Here is a 24,141-nt window from a genome sequence, read left to right on the forward strand (position 1 = left end):
CTTTGTTTTCAATGGAGTGATCTAGATTTGAAACGCGCGGGCGTTGATTAAATACGGAGACCCCGTCTGGTTTGTCCGTTAGGAGCGTTACTGGTTCTCTGGTACTGAGGTGGTGCTGGGGTGACGTACTCACACGGATGGGGAGGGTATAAGAAACTTTCTACCTGCGTCGAACATTTTCTGATGGAAGGGGGGGGTCAGTGGGGGCTGCTATGCGGGTGGGGTTAATTCCCCTCCCCCCCTCCTATTTCTTATAAGAAAAAGAAAAAAAAAAGAAGAGAAGAAGCATGCACCTCACAATCCATAGACCTTTTTCCCTTTTGATCGCTATGTAAAAATTAACTCTAGTATTCTCAAAATGCGGACAGAGATACAGTCGAAATTAAGTAGCAGTTTGTTAATTTATTACCAATGAAGACCCCCTGATAATTGTCACGTCTAATTCGTTGTCTTGAAATAAATTTTCATAAATCTTTATGGAATTAGCAAAGTATATATCATGTTATATTTAACACTTTTGCCCTGCATTGTGCTGTTATAACTTATAATAAAGAAAAAACATCTCTCACCAAATCGTGACTTCTTCTATGTATCATATAAAACTTACATCCCGGAAAGAAAGTATAACAAATTTGACTAAGTTAATTCAACCAGGACACTTCAAATTTCTGAAATTGAAAATAATAATAATAATAATAATACAATCCAAATTTAATCATCAATTGCTTCTATCTCGCTACGTTAATTTATTACTATTGGAAATCTCGTGATAGTTGTCACCTTTGATTAGTCATCTTGAATCCAATGATCGAAATATTTTATAACACTAATAAGGTATATATCTCGTTAAACCTAAACCTTTTTGTCCTATACAGTGGATTGAGATATACTTCAAAATTTCCAAACAGAAAAGATGATTCAACACATATTTAGTTAGTAACCATTATCATCTTACTGCATTAATTCCTTACCAATGAAAATCTCATGATAGTTGTTGCCTCTGATAGGCCATCTTGAATCCAATGACCTAGAATTCTTCTAAAACTTGCCAAGTATATATACATCCCACTAAATTTAAATCTTTTGTTCTGTAGGATAGGTAGAGCCATACTCCACCCCAATAAAAAAAAGGAGATAAAATCCAAATTGGCTCAATAACTGTCGCCATTCTTACTACATTATTTTTTATCGACAAAAACATCATGACGGCAGGGGTTTCTCATTGACCATCTTGAATCCAATAACCAGAATTTTTGTTGGCGTTTAAAGTCAGCGCAACCAATTGTCTTCAAAACCCGACAGACGTGTAGTTGTCATGTTGAACGGCCTAAAAGCAAAAGTTTTATCCATTGGTTGGCATAAAAGTTTCATATACGAGGGAGTGGACTGAAAATTGACCTAGAATTCAATAATATCTGACCTCATAAAGTGGGTATGACTATATGCAAAACATGGCACAAGCGTGCATATATATAGAAGAAACCAAATTGAAGAACCTATCACTAAACCAAGAATCAAAAGTTAATTTTGAAATTAGTGATTGAGGACTCATTTTTAAATAAATTCTTTTAAGGGGTCAATGCACCAAAATATATCTAAAACCGATTTTCATATCCATGCAAACTGACATAGGGGTTGCATTAAATAGTACGTTGAGATATGGTCCAAAAGATAACAAAGATGCAGTCCAATTTCGCGAGTAAAGCACATATATCACTACATTTAAATCTTCTGTTCTATATGGTAGGTAAAGATACAGTCCAAATTTCTCAACCGAAAAAAGTTAATTTAGTAACGCTCTTTCTTTTTTATATTTTAGTAAGTTGAATTTATTACGTCAATCTAGTATGAATACATCTAATATATTCAAAAATTTAGAAAGAATATCTCTAAAAGCTATATATTGAGAAGAAATATCTAGTATGAGATTCTCCATTCTTTTTTTTTTTTTGACTGCTTTAATTTGTAGCAAGAGGAACCTCATAACTGTTAATTGGCCATCTTAAATCCATGATCAGCTCGGAATTTTGTTGGCGCTGGTAAAGCATATACCTACTCTTTTTAAACCTTTTGTCTTCCATGGCTGGTTGAAAGATAACACTCCAAAATATCAAAACGGAAAAAGAGATACAGTCACGATTTGCTCGCAGCCGTTGCCATCTCTCTACGTTAACTTTTCCCCGACGGAAACCACGAGGTGGTCGCAACCCCCAGTTTTCCGTCCTAACTCCACCGGCCCACAATTTTCCGCTGCTTTGAAAGAATGACACCCACGAATGGGTACTCGAAGTAACCCTAACGATCAACCACCGCTCATCTCAAAAAAATCGAGCATCTAAATATGCGACGTCAACAAGAGTCCAAGTCCCATTCGTTGGTTGCCATAAAATTTTGATAAAATGCGAATCCGGAGAAAAACATTGTTCGGACCCGCGAGAGCCCCCATAACTTATTACCTGCCCGAAGCGCCGCCGTCGCGGTCGGTGGCGCTCGCCCCGTCACCATCCGTTGATCGCCACCACAGAACCACCGGCACCATGTCGAGCGACTCCCAGCCCAAGTCCCAGAGTCCGGAGAGGGAGCCTTTCGACTCTCCCCAGCCACTGGAGCTCCAACCCCTCTCCAGCTGCCACCCCGACGGAGTCCCCTCCAACTACGAGCCCAACCCCTCTCCGGCCCTGCCTCAAGGCCTCGAGCTGGCGCTCGTGGCCCCAGATGCACCGGCGTTGGAGGTGGCGCCGCTGAATGAGAAACCGCGACGGCGAGCATCCCGGCGGCGGGCGGAGTGGACTCCACCGGAGGGCATGCAAACGATTGTACTAGAGAGGAAATCTGGCAAGAGCAAGGGAAACAAAGATACAGTTCGTCTCTTCCCCGATCTCATTTCTTTCTTTCATCTTGCTCTTCTCCTTCTATCTGTTCTCGTGTACGTTCTTGAATTTTAGATAAAACTAGCGTTATGTTTGTTGCCTGCGAGCATGCATGCTATATTGAACAGCGTGGCAGGTGAGAACAAGCTGTTTCTAACCTGCTACGTATGTACGTTGTTTTATAGAAGGCAAGCTTGCAAGTGACGAACATAAAATCGGTGAGAAGAATTTGTGTGATAGGTTTCTTGGATTCATTACCTGAAACTGACTCTTTTCATTATAAGTGATTGTCGACTGATAAGCTGTGTTTAAGCTTAATTATATATCTTTTCTTTGTTCTTGATCTTTTGGTGTTTGGTTTGAATGAAATGAATCCATGTGATCATTATCTTAGATTTATTGCTAAGCACGAAAGATTTGTATTATTCTTAGAGTGATTGATAAGCTGATCTGTTTTTTCAGCTTCGTTATAATAGGATTTCCTTTTTAATCTTCTTCTCTTTTTTTTTTTTGATCCTTTTGAAAAAGATATAAATTAGAAATAAGAAATCCACGGATAACCACAAAAGTTGGCGTGAAAAACTTCAATCATGGAACGGATCGAGGAGTTAAAATATCAAGTGAAAGATCGGTGCATGGCTATAAGCTGCAGTTAAACATGACAACAAATAGGGGTCACAGAACGCAAGACGCGTGCAGACAAAAACGGAAGGGAAAAGCAAGGTTCGAAGAATGATGCATTGCTTGATGGAAAAAGCCACCAAATAAAGCATATTGTTACAAAGTTAATTACTTTATGTTGAAACACCTTTTTACAAGTCTGTTGGCTAGTGAATATGCTACATTTGTAAGCCAAAATTCCTGGTCATATGTTAGGATCAAATAACAGACCTAGTAATATATGAAGGCTAGCTGTTATTGGTGGTTCTCTTACATCTCAATTACATCATACACATACAAAACAATGGCAATTGTAGATCCGCCATTGTTATAATGGTTTTGTTGAGCAAAATTGTCACAATGGTGTTCTTTGCAGCATTGTGTGCAATACTAATTTTGTCAAACAAACATCTTCATGTATAACATGAATGTCTTGCTTCAATTGGGAGCATAGGCATGAAACTATGGGGCTTGACTATACAGATAGCGTTTCTTTTGGAACTCCAAGGAAGACGGGCACGACAGAGTTTGGCAAGAATCATCCCTTCTTTTTTTTGAAGACGATGAATTGTCCACCGTCATTATCTAAAGTGAAGAATTTTCACCTATGCTACAAGTTTGCGGTCAAGTGCAATCTGGATTCCCCTTCTGTTTCTCCATGTTCTTCTTTGTCGAAACGAAAGACAAAAGTGAGGGAGTCCTCCAATGGTGAAACCAATGATTGAGAGGTTACATCACACCATCCTTATTGATTCGACTTGGGCTGGCATGCACACAAAGAAAGTCCTTAATTACCACATGTGTTTCAGTTTGAGACCCACACTATTTTCTATGGGCCCAAGCCCTCGACCAAGATCTATGGGACCTTGTCGTGGATGGAGTTGCTCGATAATATAACTTATTATTTATAGCTCCATTGTTGGATAGTTAGCAGGAATTACAGGCTATCCTTGACCAGTGATCAATCCAAAGGGCCCTGGTTGATTGAAGAAAGAGAGCACTAAACCTCACATAGATCTTCCTTTGTTGCACCTAGTAGAGAAATCATATTGGTAATAGGTCTCTTTTGGACTAATCGATCTAAGTATAGCCTATTTTCTTTCGATTCATCCAATTGTGGAAAGTGAGTCTAGTCTCATACTTTCAATTCCTCTAAGAGAGTTGACCAGCATCAGTAAGAGGGATATATTGACAAACTTTTTCTTGGAGTCGATCAGTAATAGTAGTAGAAAGTACCCTTTTTTTTTCCAAAATAGATATCGAGAAGAATCAAGCAGAGCGATAGAGACTTGATCCGATCGGAAAGAAGAAAGATTTTCTTCAACCAACTCAACTCGAATCTCTCAAAAAAAAACTAGAAAAAGATAGACAAATCTCAAAAGTAGGACTTTAAGTCTTTTTTTTTTATTGATCCTCCAAAAAATGAGGTATATAACCTCTATTTATAATGTGAGGTTCGTTCTAACATAATTTGGGTTGGATTCATTTTTCTAATTCTAGTAGGACTCTTTTTTCTTAAATAGATATTTCTAGTAGAAAAAAGTTAAAAAAAAATTGAAAAGATAGATCTCAACTTTTACATCAACTCTGCCTTCTGTCGTTCTGCCAAATTTTAATCAGAAAAAGAGCTACGCTCGGTTAAAGTCTTACCCAAAAAGAAAACTCTCGGTTTGACCAGCCTGTTTTGGAGTCTAATGATGGATTTTATTCTAATTCAGCCTTCTAGTTATAGAGTTTGAAAACACACGCAATTTTTTTTTAAAAAATATCATCTCAATCGAGCATCGTATGACCAAGTTATGGCTTTCAAAAGTTTGGTATGCGACTCGACTATTCGGTCTGAGAAATCTCGCTTCTAAACCTTGTCCAGCCCTTCTTATAGTGGCTAAAGTATTCCACATCGAGTCTAGTAATCTTTCTAGATATTTATAATGGTCAAAGTGTTCCACATCGAGTTTGGTAATCTTCTTTGATACTACTCGTAGTGGCCAAAGTGATCCACATTGAGTTTGGTGTTCCTTCTGAATACTCATAGTGGTTAAAGTAGTCCACATCGAGTCCGATGATCATTTTAGATCAATTATGCTTCCATAGAGAACTCTCTAAGCAAAAGCCCCATCTCCTTTGAAAGAGAGTTCTTTCCCCCTACTATATATAGATAACCTTTCTTCTTAAGCAAATACCATGAAATATGTGTCTGCTACTCTACTTAATGCATCATGCAAAATGAATCTAGTAAATGAATCCTATTATATTTTCCTACAATTAGAAGCATGTTGCAAATAGAGGTGGCAATTAGGCTAGGTTGGACCAAATAAAGTTGGGTAGGGTATGGGATAAGTTAAACATCAATCAACCTGAACCTGATCTGTTTATCAAATGGATCAAAAATTCAGATCCAAATCTGATCATTTTATTAAACAAATAACCCAACCCATTGTGGCACCTAAGCCATAATGGATTGAATTAAATTAAACGGGTTAAACATTGCCACCCGTACAGAAACAAGGTAACTACTACAAGAAAAAGCTATAGAGAACTTCAACATAGGCGACGCTTTGAGTAGCGTCGGCGGAACTTTAGCCGACGCTTATAAGCGTTGCTAAAGGTTGTAAAAAACGCCAGAAAAAGGTGAGCTTTTCTATAATGTGTCAATCTATCTCTAGTCTAGCCGGAGAAGATGCTAAGCTGCCCATGTTTGACCAATCCTAGTTCCATTAATAATGGAGCAAAGACTAAGGATAAAGAGAAAAACATGATTGTCAGAAGCACATCAAGTGTCGTTGCATGGAAATACATTTCTTACAAAAATTAATAAGAATTAATTAGGAAGTGGGTGTTGGGACATGTTTTAAGGGAGATTTAGAAGGGGGCACACTACTCTCATGGGAGATTCTTGCTACTAAGAGACAAAGACATTGAGAAAGCACATGATAGAGAGAGAGAGAGGTGCAACCGCCAACCATTGCTATTGCTACTCTCTATTAAACATTGTCTGTGCTAGCCATCGCTCCAAATTGTAACCTTGGAAGGAGAAGTTTGAATAGGAATTGCCAAGCAGTGAAAAGCTTATGGTTAATTCGAATTTATGAAATATTGCTATATGAATCCATTTGTATTTAATTTCTTGCACTTTGAGTGCGAGTCTTGGCGCAATGTAAGGTCGCTCCATTAGGACCTAGAGTTCATGAGTTCAAAAAATGAAAATAGCCTCTTTATATATAGGGATAAGGCAATGTACATCTGACACTCTCCATACTATATAATAGTGGAAGCCTCAAGCATTGGATGTCTTTTTTTCCTCATACTTTGGTTCAATACGAGATACATAAAAGATGTGTTCCAACAAAAAGAGAACTATTAGACGATGAAGACCAACATTTTTGGCATTGAAATGGACCACTTTCCTTATTCAGCTAATTTTACAACTTCATTAATCAAGCACTGCAACCATGGGTGCCTCAACTTTGGAAGGCTTTGGTACCATTCAAAGTAAAAGTTCTTTAAATGCTTGCCATTTCAAAGTATATGAGTGAAACGAATGTTAGAAAGAGAATTGATGAAAGAAAAAAAGAGACTTAGAACTCTACTTTCAAAATTCTTTTACTTTCATTATTCTTTTGAGAGGTCCCACTTGGGTCGTTTAAAAGAAATTCTTTCTTTCGCCCAATTAGATCAAAGTCGCTTGCAGAGGCATTTGCTAAAACCTCTGAATCTAGAGCTATTTATTGTTCCAACCCAATTCCAACAATGCACTTCTCAAATGAAAAAGCGGAACTACTTGGCGCTGCATATTAGAACTCATTAAATCACAATATCATTATGCTTGATAAAAGGAATGAGGGAAGCTCCAATAAAGAAATATTGGGAGGGGAAAATGGTTCTAATATGAATCTATTCTCATGCAATAAATAGTAAGGAATTCTTGATAGTATCAAGCAAACTCGAGTTCTTTATTATAAGGTTATCCTCCGCCAATGAATGATAAGTACCTATTTTAGAAATTTTTATTTTAAATTAACTTTGTACATATCTAACTAATTGTCACTTTGTCAGACTATGATGAAAATATAATTTCTATTTTTGTCTAGATGAATATGATATTATGATCTTTTCTTAGGACCATATTTGTGCATTCAATGGACTCTACAGATAGAGGAATACATAGAATTAAATATAGTAAAATAAGAAATTCAAAGATTTTGTTGAAATTGTTCTTTTGGAAATCTTTATGGGCGCAATTGCTACTATAGTAATATCTTAAGAATCAATGAGGTTGAAGTTAACTCCATTTTTCTTCTTGGATTTTGAGACATCAAATAGGGGATGGAAAGTGCAGTAAGCTATGGATGAATCCTTGGTTACCCAAGGGAAGAGTAGTTTTTGTTAATGGAAGAGATCTGCTCGTAACACCCACTGATGTGCATTGCATCAACAATGCAGCTCGATCAATTTGTTTATGCAGAGGAGCAAAGAAAAGTTCGGCAAGAAATCTATGGTATGCTTTCTTGGATCATATGATTGTGTTGTCTTACTTACGGTTATTCCCATATCGAGACTGGGACAAAGACAAAGCATAGTACAATACCCGAACTTACTTCTCACTAGGCTTACTAATTTTTGCTACTTGGTGATGGAAAAGGAAATAAAGCTTGATAGTGAACTACACGAAGGTGCAGATAAACTCGTTAGCGGAAAGAACAACGACTAGCAGTATGAGAAGGTAATTTTGCAAGAGAGGCATACCTCTGCTACTGATCCAATCAACTTGTTTTGACTCAACGAAACCCAATCTACTCATATTTATTGCTTCCCTTTTCAAAGGGAGTTAATAAAATGAGTTTTTCTCTTTAAAAGGTTCTGAGTCTTCTTCTTTGAAAGTGCTACAACTAACCGGTTGCTTGGTACCAAGTGGTTGGTTGGCAAAAATAAGAAACAAAAAACAATTAAGCTTTAGATTTACTTTAGCTTCCATTTTTTTTCCAACGTAGAGCCGAGAATAATGGCCGGCAAAGAAGCCTCTTGCATACAACATAACGATTCTGAGGTAATAAAATTCCTCCTCGGGTAAGTTCCGACCTGCACGAAAGACGTAATGGTCTGGGCACTATCTCAAAAAGAGGCTCGGTAGAATAAATGTCTGTGAAGATATGGATTACTTACACCTAAATAGAAAGATTGTATGAAGCTTTATTGTTCTCTGGGATTGGCTTTGGGTCTTTCCTGTGTGGCTTTGGGTCTTTCCTGCATGGCTTAGGTGGAAGGCAAAGAAGGCCTTCTTTTGGTGGGGCCTGATCCATCAGCGAGATCACTCTAGAAGGACTATAATTCTAACATTATCTAAGGACCTACAAACTCGGATTCGGCAAGAATCTCCTCATTTGGTAGTACAAAGGGTGAATTGGCCCAAAAATTGGATAGGAGAAAAGACGCGGCTGGATGCCGACAGCTTCTTCAAGTGCCCCCCGAACCGAGCAAATGGTCGCCTATTACACGACTCAAAAACTCTGCCTAAGGTGAGGCCAGGTACCTATTATTCATTGGTGGTATGGTGCACGCAGGGCCTCAGTTGGCTGCGTGGACTTCCTACATAGTGCAATGGAACCTAGCTCTGCGGAGCCAAATTAAAAGAACCGCTGGCATCAAAAATTCACATAAAAGATTCTCCTGAAAGTTCGTATGATAGAGATGGGTCATTGCAATAATACCCATTAAGTTGAATATAGTTACAAAAATATTGGCATATTCAGTTGTTACTTGTATCCTTAAATTCACATGAAAACACCCGTGCACTTGTAAGGAATTTGAGGGAACATTGAAGCAAATACCATGATACATACTATAGTGGCCTACCACACAGCAATATAACATTAAGATTCTACATAGTAATAACATAAAAGGTTCTTCATGGGTCTTTGTTAGATGGATCCACTAGCAAACTTAGATCTTATTGGGATTCCTCAGCAGCTGCTGTTTCTAGAATAGTATTTATTACATGGGAGCCTCCACCCCATGCCCTCTAAAAAATAAATTTTGTTGGGAGTGTTGCAGATGGTGGTGCAAAAGGAGGCGCATGTTTTATCATTAGGGGCTAAGTCGAGTTTGGTGGCAGCTGGGGGAAATAGCTTTTTGACATCTCAGTTCGAGGGGTGGAGTTGAGAGGAACATGAGAGGGATTTAAATATGTTCTACATAAAGGAGACTCAGCAATGGTGATCGGTTGGGTATCGAGACAGACTAAATATGTAGCGGTGCATCCCTTGTTATTAGACATCTGGAGACTTTTCAAGTATTGCGTGTCATTTCATGCTCACCATATTTACACAGAAACTAATCGAGCAGCAGATTGGATGGCATCATTTATCGCAGAGCATTTCAATGGCATTTTTTTGTCAGAATTTCATGATATTTTATTTTCTAATTTTCTAGAATGTACTCATACTTATTGGAAGTATGAACAATTCGGTTTAACAAAAACAAAACCCTAGATTTCATTTTTGTAGCCCCTGTATACATCTTGAAAGACCCTGCCACTGTTAGAGAGGTAAAGTATGAGATGCAAATTAGGAAATGTACTAGCTATTTTCCTATTGTGGCTCTTAAGGAACTTATATTAAAGACAAAAGTGTCAACTCTGTGGGCTTAGCCTAGTGTTTTCTTCTAGGGCATACACCAGAACCTCGGGCAAAGGCGAAGCCGGATCGAGGTTTGAAGGCCGGTCGGTTGACACCGAAGAAGAAGGAGGAGGAGAAAACACCTCGGGCGGAGGCGGAGCTCGCGCCGGAGAGGAGGGAGGAGGAGATCGATCGGGGCTTCGGGTCAGTATGTGGGTGCCGGAGAGGAGGAGATCGAAGAAGGGCTAGGGCTAGGTCGGTCGAGCGGGCTGAGAGAGGAGGAAAAGAAGGGCTAGGGCAAGTCTTCAGATCGATCAGGCTAGGTATTTGGGGGAGGTGGTCTCTGACGCTTATATGCGTCATCATTAGTCCATGCCTTGGACGATGCATATAAGCGTCGTCAGAGGCTAGGGTGACTACAATGATGCACCTTAGCGTCGTCTACACCCCGTACCTACCGACGCTTCTTAAAAGCGTCGGCAAAATTTGGCGCCTGTGCCAAACTTGTCGATGCTTCTACCTAGCATCGCGGTAAAAGAGTTGGGAAAACTTCCTTTTTCTGTAGTGGGAGATAGATATTACCACTATTTTTTTCTACATTTGGCTATTCGGATATGATCAAATTTAATTCCAAAGATTTGAAGGGGTGAACTTAATTTCCTATGTTGCAAAGGACTTTTCTATGCTATTTATAGGTCGTTAGTTGGATGCCAAGAGAGGGTCGGAAACATGTAAGTTGTTTGCTTGTGTAAAATGATGCTTAGAAGGCAGGATCTTCACTTTTATTTTTGAGAAGAAGATTGCAAGTATTTGTGATGCTGCTCAAGACGATCCCATTAGCTTTTCATAAGGCAACCTTTTCTTTTCTAGAACCATTTGTAATCCATGTTTTATCTTGTTTAAGGGAAGCTATGATTTTACTTCAAATTGTTAACAATATTTTTTTGTTGAAACTCAAGTATTTTCTTCCAAAAGACTACAAAGTAATCAAACAATGTAAACCTAGTGCCCGACAAGATTTAAGATTCAACTGGAGTAGACTTGGGAGTTACAAATTTTGGCTTCAACATTTTTCATTATCATTAGAATTGTACCACATGATTTTGGTCAAATTGATAGTATTTTGAGTTTCTTGTTTAGTCATTAGCCAGTGTCGGTCCCTCGTACTAGAGGTTGTGTTTGATCTTTCCAATATGTAGGACCGGCTAATATCAATCTCATGTGGATTAAAGTAAGAATTTAATTTAGCTTAGGACTCCATGGCCATATCTACATATACATACATATGTACCTACATATGTGTATGTTTGTATGTAAGTATGTATGTACGACCAGCACAATAAAGTCTTATCCCAATAATTGGGTTAGGCTTTATAGACCCTCTTTCACCTAGCATTCATATTTAGGGCTGCTTAAGGGGATGCCCTAGCATTCATATATATCATACTTGAAGTTATTTCATGGTTTGTCATGCTTTTTATAGCTAATGGTCAACCTAATGTCAACACTCCACCTTTTTCATTAAGGTTTGGCATTGAATTGACGGTATTATGTGATGAACAAGTTAACGAAAGAAATTTTTATATGATAGATTTCCTAGATTTATTACCGAAAGTAAAATATCACAGTTGGATAGATGAAATATCTAGGTGTGGACAGGATTCAAACCTAGGTCACTCCCAAAGATGTTGCCAACTGAACAAATTGGCACCCACACCCAGGATTTTAATTGTTGTACTGTATTAATCGCAACATGTGAAGCTAACGCAATCAAAATACCATAATTGGCAGATGATAATTTTTTTAATCTTGATCATTTTCTATTTTGCATTGTGCATAGCATACAAATGTTGAATATGACGGATCATTTCGCTTTACTAATACCTGTCTACAGCCCCATAGAAAATCTGACATCTCAAAGTTTACGGTATTGCAATTGTATCTAGCAATCATTCTAGTAAGTAAACTGGATAGCAATGCTGTAAAAATAAGATATTACTTGCATCATCAGAACACTATTTCTTTTCCTTTTTCCCCTGGAATCAATTGCCTGCAGAACAGCAATAATATTCCTGAACTTTTCTCTGAATCTTTCTAATCAGGCTCACCAAATGTCTACCTCTTCTTTCCTGCAAACTACTTGTACAATATCATATCCAAAGCAAAGTAACATTTTTGGGTGTTACAGTATTACACTCTTCCGGGGGTAAGCACAAAATTCAGGTCCATACCAGAAGTCCAAAGGCATCTCGAGAAAAAACCCGCTAGGATTTGGAGGAAGGTAAGATTCAACATCTGACTCTATAGTGTGCTCAGAATTTTCTTCTAATATATTTTTGATGACCCATAAGAATTCCTTTCATTGCTATCGTTTACCTGTAAGTTGCCTAAGAATTCTGGAACTCGGCCTTCCCAACCTGCTGAAGCGGCCGGAAGTTCTTCTAACCCATTGGTCGACCCACAACCAGCTACAGAATCTTCTCCAGAGGAACCTAAAGAACAAACTAACGGTATTCCCAAACTTTTTGGATTTATACAATCTAATTTTTATGCTGCTTCTTTATGCGTACTGGCCTGACTTGATTCAGATACGAAGTTTTTCCTCGCTTGCTGGCTTCTTTTTTGACTGTTTGACATATTAGACTTATATATTATCAGGGAGAAAAATATATGAACAAAAGCAAGTGAATATATTGCTGGGTTGTAAATTTAGACTGCATGCATTGTATGAACGCTTGGTATATCCTTGCTCCTCATTTGTTGGTGTGTGAGATGTTCCTCCTTTGTTAGTTCATGTGGGCGGAAAAGAACACAAAAGTCTTCTGCTTTAAGATATCTGCACCTGTTCAGCTTCTTGGTAATCTTACTTGCTTTCTGTGTCTATCTTCGAAAAGATGAGGAACAAGCAGAAGGACCTAAAAGTAGACCGAAGGTATGCGTGCAACGGAACTTGTTCAAGCGTTCCCGGAGGCACAAGCGCAAGAACCTTTGAGGCAACAGAAGAGGGGGATCGCATTTTTTTTTCAGCTTTGCCTTGTAAATAATTCTCTTATTGGTGCAGCACTTCTTTTTCCCCTCTGCAGTGCTTTGGTGCCTATATAAACCTGTCATGTATAGGCTTACCATTTCAAAATCCAATAATGTTCCTATCAGTAGTTACAAAACTCTGCAGTGTTTTCAAGGATGTTTAGATGTTGTATGAGATCATACAACAAACTGGAGAAGAATTTAATAATTTCTGTGAAACATGGGATAAATATTTCTTCGTTATAATTATATGGTTGCGATGGAATCAACATATTCTTTTTACAATACCATCATATGATGGTGATAAATAAACATGTAGTCTTTTTGAATATCCGAACTTCTTCCACAATGTACACAGCAATAGGAGGTATCCTGTACGAGAATTGCTACTAAAGGATAACAGTTAAGCTGCACTTTTTTGGATTGTTCGTCTTCGTAGGATGCTCACTTTGCTGCCATTGTCAATGAATTAGGGCATATTTTGGAATATGGACTGATAGGTTGAGCCAGTTACGTTTAACAAGATGCTAGAAAGCGCTGAAAATTTTCTTCCAGTATTTGATGCCAAAGTCTGTAATTTTGTTGTTATTTTCTTGAACCATAAGACCTGGTTCCTTCTCTTGAATTTAACTAGCATGGAATTGATTATTATTCCTAATTAAGGTTGCAAGTGGGATGGATTGACCCATTTCTGATCTGGAATCTATCCAAAATTAATCCGGTCTAACCCTAACTGAAGTTATTTAGATTAAGCTTGGATTCAGAAATATTGCCTGTTTTGAATATAAATTGGATTTGGATTACTAAACTTTTCAATTGAAACCGAATTAACCTGGACCAACTTTAAACTAGTACAATATATATTTTGAATTCCTCCTTGAATATAAGAAATTAGTTTTTTTTTGTCATATGGTTAGTCATCAATAATATGTGCTATTATTTTTAACCATGTGTGGTTATCAATCAAATCTTATATAGAATATTCTTTATTCCTAGTTAAGGTTGCAAATGGGATGGATTGACCCATTTCTGATGGGGAATCTATCCAAAATTAATCCAGTCTAACCTGAACTGAAGTTGTTTAGATTAAGTTTGGATTCAGAAATATTGCCTGTTTTGAATATAAATTGGATTTGGATCACTAAACTTTTCAATTGAAACCGAACTAACCTTAACCATTTTTAAACTAGTACAATATATATTTTAAATTCCTCCTTGAATATAAGAAATTAGTTTTTTTTTTTTTTTGTCATACAGTTAGTCAATAATATGTGCTATTATTTTTAACCATGTGTGGTTATCAATCAAATCTTATATAGAATATTCTTTTTCTTTAGTTACAGCTAAGCTTAATGAAACATGGTATTGGTGTATATATAATACATATCAAGACTAACAATAGAAGTATGCACGATTTCCCCTTATTTTGTCATCTTCAACATATTTTAGACTTAAAAAGAAGGAAAAAAAGGAATGGAGGAGGGAAGTGTCTATACCTAAACCTACCTTAGATTAGGACTGAAAACAAGAAAATCTAGTAGCTCCAAATGATCAAGACTGAAAACAAGAAAATCTGGCAGCTCAATCCAAATGATTTTCCTTACCTTCCCACCCCTCTTCTTGTTCTAGCACTTGCCTTCTCGACTCTTTTTAGCTATAGAAGCGATCAAAACCAACTCAAATCGAGTGGAAGAAGGCAGGTTAGCTCGATTCATGCCAGTTTCCATCAAGTCCCAAACTGAACCTGCAAACTGGCTTGGTTCTGCACCAGTTTGGTATAGTATGCTCCGAACCTAGTTATTCGGGCCAATTATGCAAACCTTGATTTTAAATATATTTTTATTTTTTTCAAGATCTTATCGTTCTTCTACTATATCAAATAATAATTTGGTTTTTAGTATCTTCCCCTGCACCATGCAAGTATCAATCTTATAACAACTAAACGTGTGTATATAAAATAATCCTAACGAGTGTGATATAATATACATCAGGAATAATAACTAAACAAAATACAAATTAGGCCTATTCTTAATACTAGTCAAAGCAAGGACTGAAAAATTAATTTTTAAATTGAGCAAGAAGGGGCTTATCTTTAAATTTAAAATTTGTAAGAGGGTAATGCTCCAAAATTTACATAAAGCATATTACATGCCCATAAATGATAGATGATACAATCAAAAATTTGCCAGTAAAGAATATATACATATATATACACATTTAATTTTTCTTAATATATATGGTAGATAGAGATACACTCCAAAATTCTTAAATAGACAGGAGATATAGTCCAAATTTGGTTAGTAATTACTGTGCCACGCTGTCCATGAGATTGAGTATTCGGATGCCCGTTACTTCATTGATGCATCCGCGGCCGCGCAATCCTCAGGGTCGAGGGGTGCGACTCCAATTAGAGAAAGAGGCCACGGCAGAGGGAGGAACAACTCACGCAATCCTCACTAAATTAATTTATTAGCAACAGAAACATAGTGGCAATCACTAGCTCGTCTCTTATTGGCCATCTTGAATCCAAAAGCACAATTTTTCCCTTGCACTAGTAGTGCATATATCTCAGTACATTAAAACCTCTTGCACTCCAAAATTCTCAAACAGAACAAGATATAGTCCAAGTTTGGTCAATAACCATGACCATCTCACTACATTAACAACAAAAACCCGTGACAGTCCCTTCCGATCGACCATCTTGAATCCAACTGTTCAAAGTTTTTACACGCATCTCGAGGTCTCAATACATAGTTGACATGTTAAACTGACTAATATCCGCCACGGATTATCCCCAAATCCGGAAGCAGTTGAACATACCATTTTGTTGGCTCTAATGGCGAAGTTTTCTTATTAGTTGTCATAAAATCCTACTATAAATAGAAAACCAACCATGGGAATAGCTACCAAACAAGTCTAAGCAGTCATAACTATGAAACAAAATGTGAATAGGCCTCGTTGTCAAATATTGGCCAAAGCAAGGACTGAAAAATTAAATTTTAAAATGAGTGAGAGGGATCTTATCTTTAAATTAAAAATTTGAAAGGAGTAATACTCCTAAATTTAGATAAAGTAGATTTCCATGTAGACTCCCATATTGTTGTTGCGATAAATGATAGATTAGAGATATGGTCCAAAAAGTAAAGAGAAGCATATATATATATATATATATATATATATATATGTAAATCTTTTAACATTTCTAGAAGATAGAGATGCACTTCAAAATTCTTAAAAAGAAAGAGAAATCTAGCCTAAATTTGGTTAGTAATTACTGCCATCTCACTATATTAATTTATAATTAGTGATAGGAACCAAGTGACAGTTGTCTCTTGTTGGCCATGTTGAATCTAAAAGCCTAATTTTTTTCTCACACTAATAATGCATGTATCTCGCTACATTGAAACCTCTTGCCCCGTATGGTAAGCCGAGGAATACTCCAAAATTTTCAAACAAAACAAGAGGCAGTCCAGATTTGCTAAATAACCATTGCCTTCTCATTACATTAACTTCACCAAAAAAAACTCTGTGATGGTCGCTACTTTAGATTGACCATCTTGAATCCAACAATCTAATTTTTTTTCGAACTTCTCAAAGTCTCCGTGCACACTTAGACATATCAACCAACTCGAACCAATCAATCAATAATTTTCTACCAAGCCTAAAGCATGTGAACATGCCACTTTGATGGGTCTAATGGCAACTGGCAAATTTGATTTATTAGTTGCCATAAAATTTTAATAAGAAACCAACCAAACCATAACCTAAAATTTATACAATATTTAGAAAGCATAGAACAGTCATGACTAAGAAAGAAATATGGCACGAGTGTAGATGTAATATACAAAAGGAGTACTGCTCCATAATTTCCATAAAGTAAATTTTTATGTAGACGGACACTTAGGTATTGCAATAAATGATAGACAAAAATATGATCCAAAAGTTAAATGCACAATCCAAATTTACTAGTTAAGCATATATCTCACTCCATTTAAATCTTTTAACCTACATAGTAGGTGGAGATACACTCCAAAATTCTTAAATAGAAAAAGTGATATGTCCAAATTTGAGTAGTAATTACTGCCATCTCACTACATTAATTTATTACTGATAGTAACCTTGTGACAATCATCATCTTATGTTGGCCATATCTTGTGTATATCTCACTACATTAAAACATCTGGTCATGTATGGTAGATTAGATAGAGATACATTCAAAGTTCTCGAACAAAACTAATACAATCCAAATTTGCTTAATAACCATTGCCATTTCACTACATCAACTGCCAACAAAACCCTCATCACAGTTGTTGCTTACTGACTGACCATCTGGAATTTAACAATCCGAAATCTCACCACACACTTAGACATGTCAAATTGGCACATTTTTTTTTATTAGATGCCATAATTTTTTAATATGAATAAGGAATCAACAAAACATAATCGACCAATTTATAATATATATAGTAAGAACAGAGCTGTGATAAGTTTGCAAGAAATATGGCGCAAGTGTTTATACAGCATGCATCACTAATAATAACTAAATAAAATATGAATAGACCATAAAATCTCAATATTTTAATATAAGAAAAGGGGGACAGAGAGAAGAAGATCCTTGAGCCCCCACTTGCCGCCTCGTGGCCGCCTATTGTAGCTCGCACCATCACCAGCCATTCATCACCATCACACACGGACACACCCATGTCGGCCGCCCCGCAGCCTTCATCCAAGATTCCGAAGAGGGACCTCCTGGACTCCCCTCTCGCGCGAATATTCCAAATTCTCTCCGGCCACCTCGACGGAATCCCCTCCGACGATGAGCTCGAGCCCTCCCCCGAACTCGACCCTGAGGACTGCAAGGCCCTCTTGGACGCTTTGCCGCAAGGCGGCGAGTTGGTGCTCGTGGCCTTGGCGGTGGGGGACGCCGCCACCATGGACGCACCAACGGCGGGGGACGCCGCCGCCACCATGGACGTACCAATGGCGGGGAACGCGCCAGGAGAGGGCAGCGCTGCGCATGTGCCGGTGAAGGGACCGCGACAGCGGGTGGTGCGACGGCAGCGGCGACTAGAGGAGTGTAATCTGCCAACGGGCCTGACGACAACTGCAAGGGAGAGGCAATCTGGCAAAAGCAAGAGGAACAAAGATAAAGTTTGTTCCTTTCCCTATTAGATTTCTTTGTTATATAAAATTATCAATGGGAGGTAGAAGAATGATATGCATGATTAAGCCTAAAATTTAACAACTTAATTTGTTGGATCAATTTAAGTTCCAACATATAAATCAAGTTCCTTGGTTCCGACTTTCTGTCTTTCCAACAAGTGGTATCAGAGATGATGAGTGAAATCCAATGGAACTCTTGAGACTACCAAGGTGCAAGAATTGGTGGCTCTCGAGGAAAAAAAACACAACATGCAAGCTGTTAGAACAAAGTTATGCGGCTGCAGTATGTCAGGTGGATGCGGCAAGTGGACTTGATGGAGTATAGGTGTGTTGGTTTGAATGCAGACTCGGGCATGATTCTTAGAAGAGAATACTCTTGTAAATGTTTGGTGCAGTGAAAAGTGGCATGCAAGTAGTGCACTAAAAAAAAGAAAAACAAAAAAAAAGGCAAAAGCCTTGATCGAAGAGCAATGCATTGAGGAAGTTTTTATTGGCTCATACGTAAAGGGAGAATATATTGAGGATTATGTGCGAGGTTTAGTCCTACATAGAGTAATTAGTAGAAGGCATGTGAAGATAATCCTAAGAACGAATTCAGCCCCCTCATGCATGTATATTGGGAGATCATCTCCAATGTACCATGAATTCATCCCAACCTGAATTATCCTCCGATCACAAGCATGATCTGTGGAGATATGACACAAACGACTCCTATTGCCCAAGAAGAAAAAGGGGAAGAGAGCAGGGAGAAATTAGAAAATAGGAGAGGAAGATTAGAAAAAAGGCACAATGCAGGCTAACTCATAAAAAGGAGAAGGTTTCGCTAACTCACACAAGGTGTTCTATCTTATGCTCAAGGCCAAGAACGTGGGACTTTTATATAAGCTCGGTTCAGGTAAGCCTATTACGACCTTCGCGACTGTCTCAATAAAGACTTTAATAGAGACAGCACGCGGATGGAAAACGAGTAATACTTACAGTATGATGCACGAGTAAGTCTAATTTAAATCTAAATTTAAATACACCCGCACCCACGCCCAACATCCACGCGGCGCAACTGCAGATAAGAAATTATTAGATTGCATTTTAAAATCCACTCCTTTTTTAGTTCAATAAAAAATGAACCTTTCCAAAAAAAAAAAAATCAATTAAAATTTCCAACAGCAATAGCTTAACTAACGAGACATAATGCCTACGAGCACGCTCAGATAAGTTGACAATTGACTTCAACTGTACTGCCATTGGAGGTAGGCCATCTCCATGAAGCAAGATTTTGTTTTCTGGGGAGGGGAGCAGGACTTCATTTTCCAGCTTTTTCACAAATTTGTCTTCATCTACAACACCACCATTTAACCTCTAGAGGCAGATCATCGACATGGAGAAGGATTCTTGCTTGCAATAGCCTCAAAAATCATATGATGTTTTGCAATAACAAAGCAAGCTCGATGAAGCATGCATACAGCACAAGGAAATCCGAATCGAACAAGACTGGCGAATTGAAATAGTGTACTTCAAAATTATTGAGATAAAGAGCAGGAAGATCGAACATGGTCGTCTCCTTTGTCCGCTGGCAAACTAGAACAGATACTTTTACCATACTAATTGGCTGGCAAAACTTAAATCACAACAACACATTGATCAACTAGTGCTCGGTTCTATAAAGAGAAGGGAACAATCAAACAGGACCAGAAGGTCAGATTCAAGCGACCTCAAAACTTGCCTTCTTCCTACTATAATTCACCTCACCGACGACCATTGATCTCGGTCCCCGACCATTGACGACAACCCATCTGTTCAAGAAACTTGGTCAGCTGCATGTGCTTCGCTGCCCACTGCTCTGCTAATTTCTGTTCCTTAGCTTCAGCATCCCTGCCCAATCCTAGGATCTGCTCCTTGTACTCTGCTTCAATCCTCTCCAGCGCCCGCTGCTGCTCCTCCCGGAGCGCCCTGACCTTAGCCTCGATCTCCTCAATCTTCTCCCTCCTCCTGCAAGCCTTCTCCGACTCCAGCTGCAGCTCGACCCTCTTCAGCCTCCATGCTGCTTCCTTCTTGTGCGCCGCCCAAGCTCTATGCCCTTCTTCTAACTCTCTGCAGCACTCTACCAGCTCTGAGACTATCCGGCCATCAACTGAAGGAACTCCTGATACCGTGTTCTGCTGTGAACCAGCCAAGCCCAGAGTATTGTGCGCTCCTCGTTCTGTTTGAAACCAGGGTATCGATGCAGGAGGCACGGTGGAAGAAGAGAGAGTTAGAGTCACAGAAGGCGAGGACGGTCTGTGGGAGCTATTGGAGTTCGAAAGCCATGGAGGAAGTAGTGGTGTAGCCATGAGCAGTGGGGAGATCCGGCGCTCTTTAACCAGCTTCTCTGCAAAGTTCTCGAGAATGCGATCGTATTTTCCCTGCTCCAAGGAGCTCAAAACAGGTTTGCTGCTCTCTCTTTGCTCCCTCTGCTGCTTCTCCTTGAAGACTTCCCACCACTTGCCGAGCCTCTTGGCGGTGCGGCCCGGGACCTCGGAGGCAATCTTCTTCCACTTGTTACCGTGCTTGGCCTGGAGCTTGATTACAAGGCGCTGCTCCTCCTCAGTAAGAGATCCCTTCTTGATCCCTGGCTTAAGGTAGTTCTTCCACCTCTCCAAGCAGGATTTGGCATCCCTGTGAAGCGGCACATTCATTCGCTGGGACACAAAGTTCCACTCCCGGGGTCCATACTGCCTCACGTATGCGCGCAAGATTGCGTCCTCTTCAGATCTCCAGCGCTGCCTTTCCTTCATTTGCAGTGGCCTCCGCCCATCCCCTCGAATTCCTCATAACGTATCTGAAACAAAGGCAGCCAGAATATCTTGACATGATAACAGCAGCTGGTCCAAGAATCCTAATGGTTCAAAAAGAGTTTCATAGCAACAAATTATGAAGATACATAAATAACCATGAAAAAATACTAATGAAAGCTAGCAAAAAGACACATTCTGAGGCACTACCAAAGCAGGCGCAAGAATCTGGGCTGAGAAGGATTGAACACAGTATATGAATGCTTCTAGACTCTAGCATTCATCCATTACCAATAGACTCCAAATCTTCTGCACATCCATCAAAAAATATATATAAAAAAGCATCCGAAGGACGTGGAGGAGTAGGCTTTCAGACAACCGGCGAACACTCATAACAATGACAGATAATCACAGAAGCACATGATCATTCAGTTAGCCAAGGTGGCGAGCATCATACAAACAGTATTCAAGAATAAATCCATCAAAAATGAAACATATATCAACATCTCAGAATAGTATTCAGGAATAATCCATCTACTGAACGAAATCCTTATATAAGGCATTAAGATGGCTTCTTGTCTGTGTACACACACTCACACACACAAAAAAAAGAAAGGCAAACCGGCAAAGATGAGACGGACGGATACATGCATCTAGAGAAGGGAAGATGACCAAAAACAAGTAGGAAAAGAATCTTAAGAGGACATGGGCTGATGATCACCAATGCTTTTATCTGGCGTGTTACATGGTTGTGTTTATTAAGCGAAGATGAAAACGGGGATGAATTAAAATTTGCTTAGCAAGAAAGCAGCAGGCGTGCGAGGAAATGATTTTGCGAGGAAATGAGTAAACATCACCAAATGGATGTCCTAATCTACAGATATAACTGCATTAGTGTAATTGTTTTCAACAACTAGAATAAAATATATGTACGTACGTACGTACGTACGTACATGTACATATATATATTAAAAAATCAAGCAGGTAGCACAGAACACTCAAAAATGGTGCGGTATAAATTTTGACTCTCTTTTTTTCCTTCGCATTAGCTCTTATATCTGTGATCTAGAGCAAAGATTTGCAAAATTTTATATCATCATCATCAGATTAAGCTAACTTTAACAACACAGATCATCTATAGAAAGAATTTAAGTAAATGAGGGTCTACAGGTCAACTAGGTCCATCTTGCAACCGCTAGTTTCTTGATTAAATTACGAGGATACAATTTTTAAAATGAAGGAATAAGTAAGTCGACATGGATCCGTGGACACGTCAAAAGGCCAAAAAAAAACATGGATCCGCGGTAGATCCAACAGATTCGGAAGCAAGTTTAGTTGACAAGAAACATTATAATTGTAAATTAAATTGTCCATCCTGGAGAAACTAAAACGAGGTCTAAAACCATAGAAATGTATTTCTACGAAGACAAGAAACCATTTGAGCCCAAGGCGCCATATCTTTCCATATAATCGTTTCAATCTCCTGACAAGATGCTAATTGCTGCAGTTAAATAAGCTCAGATCCTATCAAAAAAAAAAAAAAACCCAGATCGTACCCTACCAAATATTATACCAACGTACTAAGTAAAAGACTAGAGAAACAGAGCAGCTAGACTTACTACGTGCCACGTTACCTTCCTTCCGCTTGGTTAACTAAAAATAATGTTAACTTTAATTTGTAAAGATTCACAAATAAGTGATAGTTAGCCACAAGTACAACTACAAAAAAAGAGATAGCAAGGTAAAGAGATACTTACAGCTCAAGAAAAATGCTAGCGCCGTCTTCCTTAAAATCCAGAGGCCACCAAGAAGCAAAGGCCAAGAGTAATGAGGAGAGATGAGAAGCTTAGAGAAATGATGGAGGGAATAGTAGAGGAGAGAGAGAGAGAGAGAGAGAGGGAGGGAGAGGAGAATGGGAACAGATGAGATGGTGGGATATAAACAGCGGGGGCCCTGGCAGCAGCGTAAAAGAAGGGCACGCGGAAGGGAAAAGACGAAGGGTTGCGGGGGCGAAAGGGGGGAGCAAGGTGGGGCCCAGTTACTTGGAAGGGAAGGGTGGAGTTTTTGCGGTCGGTCGGTGGTGATCTCAGAGGGGAATGTGCTGGCGTCATCCTCGGGAGCAGCGCGACGTTCATCAAGGCGAGAAAAATCAAAAAAAGGACATAATAAAGCCTTCCGTTACGTCTTTTCGCGGTACCCGACAGAGGGAAAGATCGAGAGCTGGGGAAAGCACACCATACACCATTCTTTGATGACGTGTCACATTGTAGTCACACAGTCTTAATGAGGTCCATATGGCAACAAATCGGATAATACCGAGTTATTACGTCGAGCTGATTGCTGTCCGTGAGAAGACAGCTGATGCTTAATTGCTTCGGCATTCTTACCTTAAACGGAGCGGATAGAGGACAACGGTAAACATATTTTGATATCTTCATCTGATAACTCTCACTTCACCCCCCCCCCCCCCCCCCCAACCAAAAAAAAAAAAAAAACGGGGGAGGGGAGCATGGAACGGGGAGGTGAGAATACCGGAGGTGCATGGACCCTGGGAGTCGAGTTCGCTCGCTCTCTCCGCGCTGGCAATTAGAATGACGGATCTGCCTTGCGATATCAAGGACACGGCATTTTGCACAGATCTTAAAACACTACAATTTTTTAATGATCCATCTGCACAGTTTTTGAAGTAGCTGCTGCGTGATCCAACGGTATATGTCGCGAAAGATACAACTGAACCCCAATTAATGAGCGAGCAGAACGTGTACGGAGGTTAACCTCTAACGTCCGCACTTAATTAGCGCAGGGGTCTCAGAAGACGCGAGTCCGACCGATAACCAGAACAGCAAAAGCCGGTCAAGAAGCATAAAAAGCGGTCGGGTGACGGTCCCCACTTAGATCTTAACCCCAGCTGCCACGTACGCTCCTGGCTCCTTTTCTGGGGAGCGGACTTGGAATTACCGCGCTCGGGGGAAGTCGCGATCTCCGCCCCGGTACGGACGGGATCTTCGTCTCCTCTCGGCGATAGCATCATTAGAGAGA

General features: G+C 39.2%; 2 protein-coding genes across 4 annotated transcripts; one reads left to right on the forward strand and one right to left on the reverse strand.

The window, feature by feature from the left end:
• The first annotated feature begins 2,313 nt into the window (after window positions 1–2,313).
• Window positions 2,314–13,471, forward strand: LOC120110315. Its single transcript, XM_039125041.1, has 4 exons — window positions 2,314–2,861; window positions 12,333–12,425; window positions 12,528–12,654; window positions 13,039–13,471. Exons 1-4 carry the CDS (start codon window positions 2,400–2,402, stop codon window positions 13,134–13,136), a joined length of 780 nt encoding a protein of 259 aa, XP_038980969.1. The 5' UTR covers window positions 2,314–2,399; the 3' UTR covers window positions 13,137–13,471.
• A 6,357-nt stretch (window positions 13,472–19,828) lies between these two features.
• LOC103716486 (transcription factor AS1-like) lies at window positions 19,829–23,051 on the reverse strand. 3 transcript variants are annotated; one of them, XM_008804505.3, is made up of 3 exons: window positions 22,860–23,051; window positions 21,313–21,411; window positions 19,829–21,206 (listed from the first exon to the last, which is right to left on the reverse strand). In XM_008804505.3, exon 3 carries the CDS (start codon window positions 21,103–21,105, stop codon window positions 20,077–20,079), a length of 1,029 nt encoding a protein of 342 aa, XP_008802727.2. In that variant the 5' UTR covers window positions 21,106–21,206; window positions 21,313–21,411; window positions 22,860–23,051; the 3' UTR covers window positions 19,829–20,076. The 3 variants fall into 3 exon arrangements, with proteins under 3 accessions (XP_008802727.2, XP_008802726.2, XP_008802728.2); XM_008804504.3 differs by having other exon boundaries at window positions 19,829–21,149; window positions 22,860–23,049; XM_008804506.3 differs by lacking the exon at window positions 21,313–21,411 and having other exon boundaries at window positions 19,829–21,149.
• Between the last annotated feature and the right edge of the window lie 1,090 nt (window positions 23,052–24,141).

The sequence above is a fragment of the Phoenix dactylifera genome, chromosome 3, assembly GCF_009389715.1.
Source record: "Phoenix dactylifera cultivar Barhee BC4 chromosome 3, palm_55x_up_171113_PBpolish2nd_filt_p, whole genome shotgun sequence".
Classification (NCBI taxonomy): Eukaryota; Viridiplantae; Streptophyta; class Magnoliopsida; order Arecales; family Arecaceae; genus Phoenix; species Phoenix dactylifera.

Excerpts from the sequence above, each read along its gene's own strand:
- LOC120110315 (XM_039125041.1), top strand. The coding sequence starts at position 2,400 with ATGCGAATCCGGAGAAAAACATTGTTCGGACCCGCGAGAGCCCCCATA. Across the intron at positions 2,862-12,332 it reads GCAAGGGAAACAAAGATACA|TATTACACTCTTCCGGGGGT; the intron begins GTTCGTCTCTTC and ends TGGGTGTTACAG. Across the intron at positions 12,426-12,527 it reads CCGCTAGGATTTGGAGGAAG|TTGCCTAAGAATTCTGGAAC; the intron begins GTAAGATTCAAC and ends TTTACCTGTAAG.
- LOC103716486 (XM_008804506.3), bottom strand. The coding sequence starts at position 21,105 with ATGAAGGAAAGGCAGCGCTGGAGATCTGAAGAGGACGCAATCTTGCGC.